The sequence below is a fragment of the Mixophyes fleayi genome, chromosome 3 (genome assembly GCF_038048845.1).
Source record: "Mixophyes fleayi isolate aMixFle1 chromosome 3, aMixFle1.hap1, whole genome shotgun sequence".
Taxonomy (NCBI): domain Eukaryota; kingdom Metazoa; phylum Chordata; class Amphibia; order Anura; family Limnodynastidae; genus Mixophyes; species Mixophyes fleayi.
Window position 1 is genome coordinate 314,143,767 of NC_134404.1, and position 16,381 is coordinate 314,160,147.

General features: G+C 38.8%; 1 protein-coding gene across 10 annotated transcripts in view; it reads left to right on the forward strand.

Moving 5' to 3' along the window:
• The window catches only part of CCDC88A (coiled-coil domain containing 88A), a 127,105-nt gene extending 114,807 nt beyond the window's left edge, over positions 1-12,298 (forward strand). For 8 of the 10 annotated variants that reach the window (XM_075204028.1, XM_075204022.1, XM_075204027.1 and 5 more), the window contains one exon: positions 423-1,608. In XM_075204028.1, the coding sequence (XP_075060129.1) occupies positions 423-1,268 (846 nt within the window). In that variant the 3' untranslated portion in view covers positions 1,269-1,608. Of the gene's footprint in view, positions 1-422; positions 1,609-5,280; positions 5,379-11,017 lie in introns of those variants that run through there. The other 2 variants (XM_075204029.1, XM_075204030.1) reach the window with 2 other exon arrangements.
• Positions 12,299-16,381: the final 4,083 nt, after the last annotated feature.

Below are 16,381 nucleotides of genomic sequence, written 5' to 3' on the forward strand. Positions count from 1 at the left end.
GTTAGTGAGGTGAGAATAGTTTGTGACTTATTCCATCTATTCTTATTGTACTAAGATAGGGCAGTATCAGACTGCCAATTTAGAAAACTGTAGTTGTTCAACGTTAGGAAGTGTTGACACTCTTCCTCATTGTAATATTGGTGGAGAACGTTGCTCCCTGTCCGCACATGCAGACTTTTGACAACAGAATCAGTCGGGTGTGGCTGGAACATCCTTCCCTATTCACATTAATGTTACACTGAACATATCATCACTTCAGAACAGTGCACTTTCCTGGTCACAAAACAATGACATTTAGATTTACAGTATACCTATATATTTGTTGTACTTATTCTTATGTTTTGAAAGCCCACACATTTGAACTTGTCCAATTATAGCCTATTAAAATAAACATCTGTTCGTTCTCCTCTGTTTTGATACAGATTCGGTCCGGGAGCCAGGAAAACCTACTAGATGAAGTCATGAAAAGCCTGTCTGGCTCTCTTGAATTAGCAGGATTACAGTCCCCCATGCAGCTGTCTCCTGCCGTATCAGTAGGGGATAGAAAGACTACTAAACCGGAGCACTGTGCGCAGGCCTACTCTCAGAAAGGAGAAGAAAGTACTCGATTCCCATTCCCTGTAGTAACAAGCCCTCAGTCTTCAGGAGGAACCTCTACTGTAGGTCAGGAGACGCTGTGCCCACAGCGGCAGGCAAAAGATTCCAGCCAATATGCAACCTTACCCCGTGCTAGCAGTGTGATCTCTACGGCTGAGGGGACCAGTCGAAGGACAAGTATTCATGATTTTTTATCCAAAGACAATAGGTCACCTGTATCAGTTGATCCATCACCTACGAGCGAAGATGCCCCATCGTTATTGAGTGAGTACAGTGCAGTCAAACAGTCGCCTCATATTCTCACCAACAGACCCCCTCCACATGTAGATAGCAATGGTCCTCAGTGTTGTTCTGGTTGTGACTCAGTTAGCATGTCAGATGGGACCGGTATCATGTCCTACACGTCACCATGCACATCTTGTCCTTATCTATCACTGAACCTTGATTTGGTGAGTAGCATCAGTGGGTCGCCAGGAGACAGACAATTTGTTTTTCCAGTGGTATCGGCCGAAAGGCTAGATTGGCCCAAGTCCAGCAGCCAAAATGTAAATAGTGCAGAGAGTTGTGCATGTGATTGTTCAACACAATTTCTACAGAGTAACGAAGCCGAGTCTTCCTCACTTGTGTCTGAAGACAATCAAAGTATTTGGTACGAGTACGGCTGCGTTTGAAGATTCTTCCTACAAAGAGTAGATTGATAGGCAACGGTCACGGCAGGATTTTTGGAGTTACTGCATGAAACATCCTTCTTTGCATATGTTTATAAAGCATGTCTATCGCACCAGTGTTTCCCTAGTGGTAATGTGTGTGAGACGGATGTAGTGATACTCAACTTGAGAGTTTGCAATTGGTTGGCATTCCCTGAACTAATCTGTCCTCAGACCTGATCACTTGCAGATGTATAAGCGGGAACACCCCTTGGTTTGCCGACGCTTGGGAGAAGGTTCACTTCCATTCTGTTATTTTATCAATCTTATTTAAATTTTAAATAAACAGTAAATTGAGTTTTAAGGAATGGCAACTTATTTATTACAAAATATTTTGTTAATGTAGTACTAAAATAATTTGATCATCAGAGAGATAGTTATAAAACAATAATAAGGTTGAGATTTTGGGGGGAATGTTTTAGCAATAACCATCCATCTACAGAAATCCCAATGAGTATGGTGCAGGTTGCATAGGACAAACACGGTGGTGTCATTTATGTATGAGAACATTTATGGTTCATTAAAAGCCATGCAAAGATAATCTATTATTCTAAATTATGTGGTTCAAATTTTCTAAATTGGGTTTGGTCTGCTAAAATGTTCTATAACTATGAAGTGTTGAGTACCGCTGGTCTGTCAGTGCCTGTGTTTTTATCATGTGTGTTTAAATGCATGTTAGGGCTGTTGCATGTGATCCTCCCAGCATCCTGTGTAAAATAGATGAGATGCTGATATTAGTGTTCGCATTTCAAGCAAAACTATTATAAAGATATAGCTTTTTTTATGTGTTGTCAAAAAATGAAATATAATCAACATTATATAGAAAATGTTCTATATTTTTTGTTAATTTTTATTCTACTACAGAAGTCCACCTGTTTGTGACTATTGAATATAATTTTATATCATTCCAGAATGACAATCACTATTATAAATTGCTCTGGCCTAACATATGTATGCATCTATGACTACACCTCTGCAAATTGATTACTGTTCATATTTATATGTGACCTAATGTGCTGCTTTTATTGTTTGTATTTTTGAAGTAAACCAAGATATATTTTTTCCGGCTTAAGATAATGTGAAATTTTCCAATATTTACTATGCCTTATTTCCCCTAATACATACCTGTATAGTATCATTGATTACAGATTTTTGTAATGAAATGATTGTCATGTATGTTTAATCTAGAGGTAGGAACCCCTGGCTCTTCCGCTGCTGTGCAACTACAAGTCCCAGCATGCTCTGCCATGTAATGGCACCAGGCACTAACTACTACAGGTCACGTCCCCAAGTGTTGTCATATTCAGGGTTCATGTCCTATTCCGCTTGTCCTTCTCTTGTTTAATCTAAAGCGGTGTGCAGGCACAATTCAGCTTTGTTTTGCCACCTGCAACAGCTGTTCTTGCCTCTGTTGTGTCATGCTGATACTTGTAGTTCCGCAGTAGCTAGCGAGAATGCCAACATGATCTTTTTTTTTTTTTTTCGTATATACAAGCTGTATTGAGACCACTACTTATCGAACACTGGTATTATAAAAGCTCTTTGAGATGAAGCTACCAAATGAAATATTTTTCCCCACAAAGGTTTATGTGACAATCACAATTTTTACATAAAAGGGTAAAATGTAAAAATCATACGGCTGTAAAGGACACTTGATAAGGCAGTGGCTTGAAAACGATTACATTCTGTTTTCCAATAAGTACAGTTTTGACAGTGTGCATTACAAGAAGGTGGAGTAAAACATTAGAACAAACTTAGTCTCTGGCGCTAATGTGGAACTCAAATGTCTATAAGAGAGACACAGTATCTTCCAGGTATCAAATGCAGCAACTCACAATAGGAGGTAGTGTTAAACCTCCCAACAAGGAAGACAAAAAGAAAACAGAGTTGCGCAGAAGTACCTAATTAGGCGTTTAATAAAAATATATACAGAATAAAAATCACAAAAACCGTAAACCACAATAAATATGGCATGGAATATAAGCCTGTATATTCATGTACAAGTTTATTGCATGTACATGTATATTTTTTCCTAATCATCCTAAGTGGAAGCCTCCTTCCTTTCTCCCTCCAATCTGGAAAGAACGAGAATTCAATGATTTTACAAACAACCATTACCAGCTGGTGTTATATAGTTTATAAGGTTGTATCCATCTGTGTGTATACATATGTTTGCAATTGAAGTCATGTGGTCTGTTTTCTATTGAAGCGATATCGGAGCTTTTTATTCCTGTATTTTAAGGATAAGTGTATATACAGGCTTATATTCCTTGCCATATTTATTGTGGTTTACTGTTTTTGAGATTTTTATTCTGTATATTTTAATTTTTCTTAAACGCCTAATTAGGTGCTTCTGCACAACTCTGTTTTCTTTTTGGAGTAAAACATTTGGCCTTGGAAAGATGACTAAGGGGGATCTATATATTTGGTAATTGATCTTGTGCCTTGGGAACTTGGTTAGAGTAATTCCATGTTCTACTGTGCCTGGACTAATGTATACAATGAGGTGCGTCTGTGCTGCAGCATGCAAACAATTGCCTTACTAACTGAATTGTGGCTGCTATATAGATGCTTGTTATTGTTCAATATCATTTGTAACTCTGTGGGACATGCATGATAAAGCAGAATTTCTGTACATAAAACGGAGTATTGCTTCTTTAACTTGGTGCACATAGCACACGAGCTGTAGCAACAAATCAGTCTGGTGCAATACAATGCATATGATTTGGTTGCTGCGGGTCTCTTACATCTTGTGCCATTTGCACCATATTAAGCCCTTATGTTACTAAGACATAGCCCAGCTGCTACATATATATTAACATGTATGTGAAAGTCTTTTGTCTTCTATATATTACACACGTTTTCTGAAATGACAACCATGTTGGTAAACCATCTTGCAAAATGACTTTAACATTACGTAAAAGCTGGCAGGGCATGTTGGGACTTGTGGTTCATCAACAGGCAGAATGGCGCAGATTGCCAAAACCTGATGACTGTAGCAATCTCTAGATTATGCTGCTGGCAATCCATGGAAACACTAGGCAACAATACTTTTACCATGAAAAGATCATGTTCTCATCCCTTCAGCTCGGCTTTCACTCAGCTATAATGACCACCACAAAATCGCTTTGCTGCATGCAATTTCCTGCAGTTTCATCACAAACTTTTCTCATTCTGGCAAATCTATCAAGCAGTCGGCAAAGCAGAAGAACACCGTGTACCTTGTGTAGGAATCTCTTTTATTCATTTGGTGTATTTTTGCCACGTATAAATATTTTGAGGAGGCTGCAGTATCAGAAATAGCGATTTTAATACTGGGCAATAGCAACAGTCCTTCCATGTCTGCTCAAGAGGTGAAGAATGCAACAGGAAAACTGCCTCACAGTACAATCTATTTACCAAAGTATAGGAACTTCCGTACTTGCGTAACATAGCTCCATAACTTGAGTAAAACATAGTATGTTGGCTTTTGACATAGATCTCCTTTAAAAAGTAGTTGAAGCCACTAAATGATTTTTAGTTTAATGAAGACGTGATTTACTATTGGCCCAGTGCACCATGCAGCGTTTACCAGAGCAATACCATCATGAGTCTCTCTTAACTGATTCATAACACTATCCATAGACTGTGAGCCGCTGCTTTAGATCAGATGAGGGAGGGTGTACAATCTGGGGTAGACAGAACTGGAAACACCACCGGCCAGTGCCCCAAAAACTGCAGCCCATTACCAAAGTACAAATTACACCAAACAACCCTATGTGCTGACTGTATATAAGAAAACTGGTACGTTTGTCATAGCTGCAACTATCCTTGAACTACAAGTCACAGCATGCCCTGCTAGACATTGGAGAGCTGCAGAGCTACGGATTGGCTACTCCCGGTACAGTTATACATGCTGGGCTGGAGGTCGTGTCTTACTGCAAGCGTCTGTGCCTTTATAGACATCCATAATACTAAACCTACCTTTCTCCTACAGATGTGGAGGCAACACCAGAAATCAGGCTTTCAAAAAGCAGGTCTAGGGAGCAACAAATCCCTTAATTTAGTGACCCTGTTCAAGTGATATCCTAAGTGGTGAGTTCCTTGCCCACATTGTAAATGAGGCCCTTTAACCCTTGTTTACAAATGGCTATTAACCAGCCATGAGATGTTGCTGTTTGCTTTACATTTCATCATTTGCTTGTTTGCATGCTTTATAACCCATTTCCTGCTGAAACCTTCCCATATTGCCAATGTAATATATGTCATGAGAGAGATCATACTTTCTGTAATACATTATTTATAAACATATTGGATAGGAAACTCCAGGAGTGGTATTTTGCCCTTTACTACAAAACACTGATGGTTTAATGTATCTGTATACTTGTATTTACTATCTCAAAGACCAACTTCAAAGGATGTTCACTACCTGGAAAATCTGATTTTGAGCTAAAAGAATTAAATATTCTACGTTTTTCTAACAATTACATCCCATTTAAAACACCATGGACCTTAGCATTGTGTATTATCTACTAGTGTTGCATAGATCCATACTTATTCTGAAAGATACATGTCTCTTGTATTTGTATTTCCTTGTCACCCCCCTTACATATTTTCCCCATCTATATTGTGTCTCACACACTCAATAATACAGTTAGGAGGTAGAAGTGGGTGGAGTCGTTTGTTAAATTGGGACACATTACAAGCATCACAATGAATGCCATCTTTGTGCCCTGAATATTTCACTCAGAAGAGTGTTGTGTGTTAACTGAGTCGAAACAGGAAAAACACAAATATAACAAAAACATAATCTAACACATTCACAGATATACAAGTAATGCCCACATGATAGGTTGCGTACAAGTCCAATCTCTATAACTTGATGACCATTTTAGGCTCATTTTGTGCACTGTAAATACACGCATACATGGATTACAAGATTTTTTTGGACTATGCTCCTTTTAAGCCCTTTAATTCTACACTCTTCAGAAACCTTGCACTTTGGTGCCTACAACCTGCCAACACAATAGTTTACCTAATTGTCTGCCCAGCGCCACCCACTACCAGTTTCATTCTGGAATATTGGAACTGGGTAAGTAAGGCACTCTGTGAGACGGTCAGGCTGGACTCCTTATACAGTCATGGCCAAAAGTTTTGAGAATGACACAAGTATTGGTTTTCACAAAGTTTGCTACTTCAGTGTTTTTAGACCTTTCTGCCAGATGTTGCTATGGTATACTGAAGTAAAATTACAAGCATTTCATAAGTGTCAAAGGCTTTTATTGACAATTACATTAAGTTTACGTAAATAGTCAATATTTGCAGTGTTGACCCTTCTTTTTGAAGACCTCTGCAATTCGCCCTGGCATCAACTTCTAGGCCACATACTGACTGATGGCCGCCCATTCTTGCCTAATCAATGCTTGGAGTTTGTCAGAATTTGTGGGTTTTTGTTTGTCTACCTACCTCTTGAGGATTGACCACAAGTTCTCAATGGGATTAAGGTCTGGGGAGTTTCTTGGCCATGGACCCAAAATTTCAATATTTTGATCCCCGAGTCACTTAGTTATCACTTTTGCCTTATGGCAGGGTGCTCCATCATGCTGGTAAAGGCATTGTTCATCACCAAACTGTTCTTGGATGGTTGGTAGAAGTGCTCTTGGAAACTGTTTTGGTACCATTCATCATCATCATTTATATAGCGCTAGCAGATTCCGTAGCGCTTTACAATTGGGAACAAACAGTAATAAAACAATACTGGGTAATACATACGTAGAGGTAAGAAGGCCCTGCTCACAAGCTTACAATCTATGGGACAATGATTTGTGGAGCGAAAGGCTTATTGAAGAGGATCCAATAGGTTGTTTGCAGAAAGGAAACGTGAGGCGAGTGTATGCCATTCGCTCGAGGAGTTTGGAGGGGCATGGGGGTTGAGAGTAGGGACAGTAATTTGAGAGTGAGTTTGGGTCAGAATTTTGTTTTTTATAATAGGAGTAATCACTGCGTTCTTGAATAGTGATGGAAAGATACCAGTAGAGAGAGAGAGATTAGACATTTTAGTTAGAGGTGGAATGAGCACAAGAGACAGGGACCTACCAATTTGTGAGGGTATGGTATCAAGAGGACAGGAGGTAGAGTAGGAAGATGAGAAGAGAGTAGAAACTTCCTGTTCATTTGTGAGATAAAATGAAGAGGGTGTCAGAGGATGCTGGGAAGGAATTGTGCTGATTGCTAGTCTAGGGAGATGATACCATTTCAAGTCTGATCTTATCAATCTTGTCCTTGAAATAGGAAGTAAGATCCTGGTCATTGATGGTAGTCGGAGAGTTTGGGGTGGGAGGATTGAGAAGAGCTTTAAATGTGTTTAAAAAGGTGTTTGGGGTTAGAAGCCTGAGCATAGATGACAGATTGGAAGTATGCTTGTTTAGCAGTGTCCAGAGCACTTCCATAGGAGTGGTAGATTGCAGTATATGCGCTGAAATCATTAGAAGTACAAAATTTACGTCAGTGACGTTTAGCTTTACGAGAGAGTTTTTGTAGATTTCATGTTACTTTAGTGTGCCACGGTTGACAACGAAGTCTACGTGGAGTATGAAGAGTTGCTGGAGCCACTTGATCAAGGGCAGTTGCTAGGGTATGTGAAAATGAGGCAATGCCATATCAGTGGAGGAGAATGGAGAGAGGTGGAAAACTTTTGAAAATCAATAGAGTTCATATTCCTGCGGGTATGAGGATACTTGGAAGAGTTTGACAGCAGGGAGGTTAAAGAACTGGGAGTGAGTGATTAACTAATAAGCTGGTGATCCGAAAGGGGGAAAGGAGTATTAAGGAAATCAGAAACTGAGCATAGTCTAGAAAAAACAAGATCAAGACAGTGGCCATCCTGATGAGTAGCGGATTCAATCCACTGAGAGAGGTCAAGTGAGGAGGTTAGAAAGAGCAGTTGTGAAGCAGCATTGGAACGTGGATTAGCAATAGAGATGTTGAAATCACCCATGATGATGGTGGGGATGTCAGAAGATAAGAAGTGAGGAAGCCATTCAGAGAAATGTTCAAGAAATTGTTGGTGGGGTCCAGGGGGGCGATAGATCACAGCAACACGCATAGATAATAGGTTAAAAATCTGAACAGTGTGTACTTCAAAAGATGTGACTGTGAGAGATGGGACATTTGGTAGAACTGTTCTTCATTCATGGCTGTGTTCTTAGGCAAAATTGTGAGTGAGCCCACACATGAATGGTCTCAGGATGCTTTACTGTTGCCATGACACAGGACTTATGGTAGTTCTCACCTTTCCTTCTCCGGACAAGCATTTTTCCAGGTGCCCCAAACAATCTGAAAGGGGATTCATCAGAGAAAATGACTTTACCCCAGTCCTCAGCAGTCCAATCCCTGTACCTTTTGCACAATATCATTCTGTTCCTGATGTTTTTGCTGGAGAGAAGTGGCTTCTCTGCTGGCCTTCTTGACATCAGGCCATCCTCCAAAAGTCTTGGCCTCACTATGCGTACAGATGCACTACCACCTGCCTGCTGCCGTTCCTGAGCAAGCTCTGCACTGGTGGTGCCCCAATCTCACAGCTGAATCAACTTTAGGAGACTGTCCTGGCACTTGCTGGACATTTTTGGGCTTCCTGAAGCCTTCATCACACCTATTGAACCTCTCTCCTTGAAGTTCTTGATGATCCGATAAATGGTTGATTTAGGTGCAATCTTACTAGCAGCAATATCCTTGCCTGTGAAGCTCTTTTTGTACAAAGCACTGACGACGTCACGCGTTTCCTTGCTAACCATGGTTAACAGAGGAAGAACAATGATTTAAAGCACCACCCTGCTTTTTAAAGCTTCCAGTCTGCTATTCTAACTCAATCAGCATGACAGAGTGATCTCCAGCCTTGTCCTCGTCAACACTCTCAGTTGTGTTCACGAGAGAATCACTGACCTGATGTCAGCTGGTCCTTTTGTGACAGGGCTGAAATGCAATGTAAATGCTTTTGGGGGGATAAAGTTCATTGTCATGGCAAAGAGGGACTTTGAAATTAATTGCAATTCATCCGATCACTCTTCGTGACATTCTGGAGTGTATGCAAATTGCCATCATAATATATGAGGCAGCAGACTTTGTGAAAAAATATATTTTTGTCATTCTCAAAACTTTTGGCCATGACTGTAGACAGGGTAAAAGTACCGAGGCAATGTCTATCCTATTTAATGACCACCCCCTTCATTAAGTTAAACTCCTCCTAAAATGCTGCAGTTTACCTCATTTATGTCTTAAATTACTCATGAGGGGATATCGGGACTGTCTGTATGATATGTGCCACTTTTGTGTCTCTTAATACTAGCTATGCGTCTCCTTCATGTACCCTTATTCGTCTGCTCTGCCACATATAAAGACTATATTGGCTCTCCTTTATTCCTAGACAGCCAGGTTAGATTATTGTTGGTTCTATTGAATTAAATGACAAACTATATTTCCTGCAAGTACAGTAGTAAAAAAGTCTACCCATCTTCAAAGTATATTGCAATCCCAGCAGGAATAAAACCTAATCAGATCAGGAGCATACAGTTTGGTCAGCCACATGCTCTTTCCATGACTATTTTGTCATGTAGCTATTCAGTGCCTAGATCATCTCTTTATGCAGGCTTGTAATAAACATTTCGTAACATGGATAGGAGCAAGGTGAACCATGAGAAACACACAGGCACCTCCTCCCTACATACATAGTCGCTCGTTTCCAGCCAGGAATCGTCCATATTCCAAATGTAAAAACCGTTCCCCCTAATGACACACTGTGTTCTATGGGGGGCTCATTAGTGTTTTCATTGCAATCAGCTGTAAAGTACTGTATGCAGCAAAACCCTCCCATACATCCGTAGCACAGCGTTCTGTATTCATAGGAATATTATGTCAGTGATAGTGCTGGCGACCAATGTCAATCAAAACACCCTGATGCCCTGGCTCTTTACCTGGTAACGCCTGGTAGTTTAATTATTAAACTACTAGTTTAGCCCACACATAAGGCTAGCTGAATTGAACATACACAGGCAGTTCACAGTATGACCTATTTCCATCTGGTCTTATTAATTTGGTCAGCTATTGATAACAATCATGGGTGATCACATTTTCAGTCTGCAACATTTAAAATTTTAATGGATTTAAATCATTTATATATCTGGTGCTTTCTGGACACCCATAGTCATGGCGGTTTCACCCCCTCAGAGTCTACTTTATGAGCCAGATTGATAGCCACAGCAACTGATTTATTTGCCCTAATCTATAACCCATATGTATATTAGTCTTTACGCAATTTAATGAAAGCTGTCCTTATATGCTACCCATCACACTTTACATTATTCCAAATATGACCAACTAAATTCTGTAATCTATATGCAACCAAAGTCATTGGGGCCCTTATAATGAGATGTTTTAGTTCTTATGCTGCTGGATCCCACAGTAAATGCCCTTAGCTCTAATCTCCTAATATCACTAGAAGTGACTTCATCTTAGTTCTGCATATACCTAGTAGTTGTTCTTCCCATACATGCAAGGAAAGGTCGATTTCTTATTACTGGAAGAATATTCTACATGGCTTCTAATAGTTTGTCTGTGTCCTTTGTGCTTTCTGTCTGTATGCTTTAACTGCTTCGCTTTCTAACATTTATCTCATCTGTGTCAGTCCTTTGTTGTTCTTATATTTTCTCTCTTCTCTTTCTGCTTTCAACTAAACACAGAGCGAAAAGTGTCCTTCAGTTTGTCATTGCAAAGTTTTTATTTCTGAAGTAACAAGACCATCCGCCATGTGAATTCTTTAACAGAGAACTTTAGTTGCAAGCGTTCAGCAGTAGAGCTGGAGATGACTGACACGTTCCTTCCTTGAATCAAGGAGTTCTTTTGGAGTGAAAATTTAAATAAATAAAACCCCACAAATCCTAGAGGAATAATCAGAGGTTTTCTGCACTTTGCACTGTGGTAATATCCTACTGTCCTGATCAGGATGGACCGGCGAGCAGTCTTGGAAGTAAACTGACTTTGTGAATGAACCCAATCCTCTGCTTTCAGGCTCGTAATGATTAACAAACATTGCATCAGTTTCTGTTTTCCTCACAGAAGAATATGAAGCTTTTTTTTGTTGTTGTCCTTGCAAATCACAAGCTTCCTGACTAAGTCACTGCCTCACGTGGTTCCTGTTTATTGCATGGTAATGCATCTTCCGAGCATTCAACAGTGTGGTTAACATGCAGAACACACACGTTCATGTGTATGATTAGCACTACAGACGCACACATGCTTTGAGAATACTCAGCACCTTTTTATTTTTTTGTATTTTTTTTTTTGCTGTAGTGTGCCCGCCTATATTTGGGTACCGTGCTAATAATATTGTGAATCTTTTTAATTCCGTAAACTGAGGCTGCCATACAGTGCCATAATTATTTGGGCACAGATTGGCTCAGTAGTATGCTTATAAGGCGCTTTAAAGACTGTGTAACAAGATATTGTCTTTTTATTCTTGTAGTCCTTTGAAATTAGATATGATGGACAATGTTACTGCACTGAATACTGTTTGAGGATGAGCAAAAGGATTATTATGTATGTTTGTCCGGCAACCCCGTTTCCTAAAAACAGAAGACACAGTAAATAGTCTTTGAAAATATCAATTCAGGGGTAATTTTTTTTTTATATATTTGCAATGCCACATTTTAATATGTTTTTTTTTTTCTTTTTTGTTTTGCTGTCGGGGGCTTTACACTGCTGTGGGCCCCTTGGCAGTAAAAGGGTTAAAGGTAAGCGTGACTGTCGTTTTGGATGCGTGTGGAATTTTTCCATACATTTTATTGTTTCGTGGCAACAATGAACCTCTCCCCTCCACCCCTATCCTAATTTAAACAATTGTCTTAATATAATTATTTTCACTTGTATTTGATTAATATGCTTTTATGCTACATAACGACGTTTAACAGACATGGGATGTTTCGGTTTTCTCGTTCTGTGTTATTAAACCATTTTCTTATATATATTATTTGTATGTAATTTTGTTTGACTATAGCTGCAATTTGTTGTTTTTCTGTTCTGTCTCAATGATAGGCAACCTGTGGCTTTCCAGCCGTTGTGGGACTGCAAGTTCCAGTATGCCCGGTCATCGGCTAGTAGGGCCTGCTGGGATTGTAGATCAACAATGGCTGAAGAACCACAGGCTGTCCTTCCCTGATCTACATATGAAAGTTTATATCCTCTCTGATGAATGTTTGACATAAAATTCTCCCGTTTGGAAAAGCACCAAAGGTATCATTTTAACATCCTTTTTCCTTCAGAAACAATAAAGTGTTCAGTATGCATGGACAGAATTGTTTTATTGATCATCGTGAACACAGGATCACCAAACCACATTAATGTTTAAACAATCCTATTAATAAAGTAGTCAAGTTTTGTTTTGATTGAATACTGCAAAACAAAACAAGATTAAAAGAAACAGAAATAAAATAGAGGTCTCACAATACCGGAGTACAGGGTGAGTCAAAAGTCGCAGTACAAAAATGTATATAGGAATTGGGAAACCTGAATACTCCATTAAGGTATGGGTGACGTGGTCTATCTTTTACGGTATGTACCAAACATGGGCGCCATCTTGAAATCGGCCTGTCGGCCCAATTCCTGTAGAGTTTTTGAAATAAAAGGGTGTACTGCGACTTTTGACTCGCCCTGTAGTCAATTAAAGTTACCAATGCAGACTCCATATGTGCAGCCCGAGAAACAAAGACAGGTACTCCGGCTTCGGATGGTGTGGTTACTACAGAACGCAATAACAAGCCAATGTGACGGCATAGAAATAGAATAACATATTCAAGTATGTCATCACATCATAATCATGTGCAAATGTGTAAAAGGAGCATAGATTATATCTCAAGTAGGTCCATAATCAGAAGAACTAGATAACCTACCCAAGGAATGGATGCCCCGGAATGTCAGTGAGGGGTCTCTGCCCCATTGTTTAAGCAATAGGATTTCATTCTGGTATATACATCCAACAGCTGTTGGATTATTACTTGCTGCTCCGAGCTGTGGACTCTGACAACGCTTCCTCCATGGTGGCACCCATATAATTAACAAGTGAAATTATTATTTATCTTTCATTTTGAAGGAGCAATATCATGGTGCCCTTTTATAAGAGATACCCTATATAGATACAGTGGATTTTACAAGTTACAATATACTGCATGCCATCTTAAATATCTTAAACACAGCGCACTGGGGATCAAACCTTTAAAATCATAAACACATTAAACATGTTGAAATGGTTGTATTTTAATGTTAGAGCAGTATGTTGCACTAAGTACAATGTAGCCATATGCCTAGTTTTAAATGGCTAACTTGGCACTTAAACCCATAAAAATAGGCAAAGACGTGTGATCTTAAAAATTCTAATAAGCCTTAGACATTAGTCATTTCTTGGAAGTCCTATTTATGAAACGTTTTACCATTGAAAAGGTTCTGTTCATTGGGCCATGCTCAAAACAAAAATAACTAGAATTGCGTTTATAATTATTGGTTTTGCCCCTATTAAAATGTGATTAAATTAATATTTTGCATGTCTCCTCTACTAGTACAATGTTTTTGAAGTCTTATTTTTTATTTAATGTGCACCTGTCATATACAAACAGTGATTCTTGATAAAGCACCTAGCGAAACGCGTGTTGAGAGACCACGTTCGCTTACTCACCAGTTTTGGGGTTTTTTTTTAAAAAAAAAACTAATATCTGATCCTCTGTTGAGCTGGCTATTATACCGGACATGTAGGGGACAATAATCATTATGAAACCACAGAATGAGTGTTAGGTAAGCTTGTGTGTGCTTTTTAGGTCAGAGCATATTGAGGCATGCATTCACTGAATTTTATAGCAATAGTCTCTAAAACAGAGTAAAGTGAACTATTAGACATAGTGACTAATATATATAACAATCAAAGATTGTGGTGTATAATGTCACATTACAAGGCTAGAGAGTGTATTAATTCCATGTGGATATAACTAGACACAATTTTATAGGAATTCACTCTTCAATCATATCGCTGGTAATTATTTTGCCATAAAAAGCTAAATTACTTAACAGTGACTCCTAACTGAAGGAAAACTATATATGAGTCACAATTTATTCAGTCAGAGTGACTCTAATGCCCAATATGATGTGGAATAGCTGCAGTGCATAGACAGCATATAATTGAGAGTACTATTTATTATTTTTTAACAATATAAATATTCACAAATTATGTAAACAAAAGCTTAATATTGCTAAAGCTCTTAATGGAATAAAAATTGTGTGGATGCAAGAGCTTATAAAACCCTATATGAGTTTATTTTCTATGGAAAATCTGTTGGTTATCAAATTAGGAAAATAATAACAGAAATAAAAAGACACACACAGCCAACTAATAATTTTATTGTATTATAAGCAACTCTCTACCAATCATTCATAATAAACATGTTGTAACCTAAACACAGTGATTGAAAAGTGGAATGAAGATTGAATAAGTGTTTATACCAATGTGAGTAGTGATGTGGCTTATTAGCAATATGCTGCTATTTTAACAGAATTTATAAATAATCATTTTACACGAATTTCTTATTTTAATATTTCACTAGTCAGAATTAACATGGAGAAAAGATAGTGATTCCCCACTTTTAATGTATACCAATAAAGCATGAATGTATAGTTTATTATAATTGGAACAAAAAATAAGCCATTGAGTGCCCTATGTATACACATTTTCTGTTTTCTCTACCAATTTCAAGAATTATATGTGTGGGTGCACCTCCCTTCATTGTATGGAGTTATGCTTATGCTTAGTAGCACTATTTCAACCAAGGCAATAAAGGGGATTAATGACTTTTCATAGTGCGGTGTCAGATTTTCTGTTTCATATACACACAGTGAACCAGGTGCTGACATGTGGCCAGTTTGTTACTACATGGCTGGTAAAAATGGGACTGAGCCAATATTTGTAATAGGACAGGAACATAATGGAGAGCAGAATTTGTTGCTTCCTAGAAAAGTGTAAACATTAAGAAGATGCAGCCCTTTGGTAGGATAAAAACGATTAATGAGAATTTGGTGTAACAAGGTATTTGGAACCAGTGCTTCATGAATATTATCCATGAAGTCTCTAGTTGTGCCACTAATTCCGGGTGAGTAGATAGGCGACATGCTCGTGAACAATAGTTTAGTCCTCAATATGGCTGCAACCATGGGTGGTAGGTTTTCATTAAGGACTTGTACACACAAGCATGCTTCATTCCTGTATTTATTCTACCTATGCAGAACACTAGTGAGTATTGTGAATAACGGAAGGGTATGATCCATGGGTACAAGTAAAAGTCACGTGTCCTTCCCCACACTTCCTCTAGCATACCGCTCCTCTTTCATTCACAGTTATAGGTAAATCCAGCTAAATGGTGCAATATTTTAGGGCAAATTTGATTTGAAATCTACTAACAGATTTAGTTTAGGGTGGAGCACATCCTAATTCAACTCTAAATCATAGTGTAAAAATAAAGCTACCCAGTATCTGTCTGATGCATGCACCAAAAAATGTATCTGTACCCCTTGCATCGTAACATGGCTGGTCCAGGTGCTAATTTGCACTCTTTGCTTTGCTCCAGACTTTGAATAAGATCCTAAATTGTTTAGCAGTGCTCCTCACAGTATCTGTAGCAGGAAATGTTGATGATTATATCTGTGTGTATGACTTTCTGTATTTTTGGAAACATTTTGTATATCTGGTTTCCAAATAGATTTCTTACCTGTATATATGTATGGCTTTAGTGTAATGCAGGGGAAAGAGGAGACACACTAATGGTGTTTGTAATGTCCACCGTGCTGTTTCGCATGATGGACAGTGGTCCACTCCTTTTACCTTCAGATGTTATATTGCTCAGCCTGACCTAGAGAGAGACAAGGACCAACCAACATGAGATCCTAACTAAGATGGACACTCTATAAAGGGATGCTGCTGGGGCAGATGGGGACAATAATGGGGAGGGTCACAAGGGGTAGATAAGTTGTGGCAGGTGACATATAAGGGGGTATTTGCAAGTTCAATAAAT